This window comes from Trichinella spiralis, assembly GCF_000181795.1.
Source record: "Trichinella spiralis strain ISS 195 chromosome Unknown Scfld2, whole genome shotgun sequence".
Taxonomy (NCBI): domain Eukaryota; kingdom Metazoa; phylum Nematoda; class Enoplea; order Trichinellida; family Trichinellidae; genus Trichinella; species Trichinella spiralis.
This window is the reverse complement of record NW_003526941.1, coordinates 5,706,533-5,707,283: the sequence shown is the minus strand read 5'-3', so window position 1 is coordinate 5,707,283 and position 751 is coordinate 5,706,533. Positions and strand designations below refer to the sequence as shown.

General features: G+C 36.0%; 1 protein-coding gene across 1 annotated transcript; it reads left to right on the top strand.

Moving 5' to 3' along the window:
- Positions 1-450: 450 nt before the first annotated feature.
- Tsp_05878 (hypothetical protein) lies at positions 451-697 on the top strand (the record flags this gene model as incomplete). Its single annotated transcript, XM_003380110.1, has 1 exon — positions 451-697. A coding segment is annotated over one exon (247 nt), but the record flags the coding sequence as incomplete, so codon positions are not given.
- Positions 698-751: the final 54 nt, after the last annotated feature.

Here is a 751-nt window from a genome sequence, read left to right as displayed (position 1 = left end):
ACGTCAAGGTCAGTTTTGAATTTCCAAATAGTTTTCATTGGTTGAATTTGGTAGCGCATCTCAATTTTTTTCAACTCATTTGAAATAATTGTCATTTAGTGATGTGCAGTTGCTAGAGTTGCGGTTTTCTGTACATGAAATTTTATTGTTTGCTTTGCGTCAATGTTAGATTAGAATTCACCATCGAGAATAATTTTCAATACACAAAAACCGGTTTCTAACGCTGCGCTATGCAAATAAAGATCGCCATAAAGGTGCCTTATCGTCAGTTAGAGTGCACTCGTTCGTTTGACTTACGTGGCAAGCGGTAGCGTCGTGGAACGTTCTCTGAGCATATTTACGGCCTTCCATCTATAATTGTTGAAAGTATTCCATATTTCTCGTTCTGTTAATTTTTTTTCGAAACTCGTTATAATCATTTCGTTAACGTTATTTTTAATTGAAAATCAGTTACTTCTTCTATTTGAAAATTCATTGTTCAATTTTTCATTTTTGTTATGTGATAAAGGGACAAAATTTTGACTTAACATTTAATATTCTTATAGATATGAACAATGAAGAAAAGAAAAAGCGAAAGCACGGGCGATTCGTAGAGGAAGCAGATCGCGGACGACACGAAACGGATCACAGAAGACACGAAGCAGAACAAGAAAAGACAAAAGGTATATGTGGTTCCCCGTGGGTCCCAATTCTGTAGGTCTGGGCTAGGATACTTCGAAAGGGTGAAGTTATCCCTAGTTTTAATTAAGTT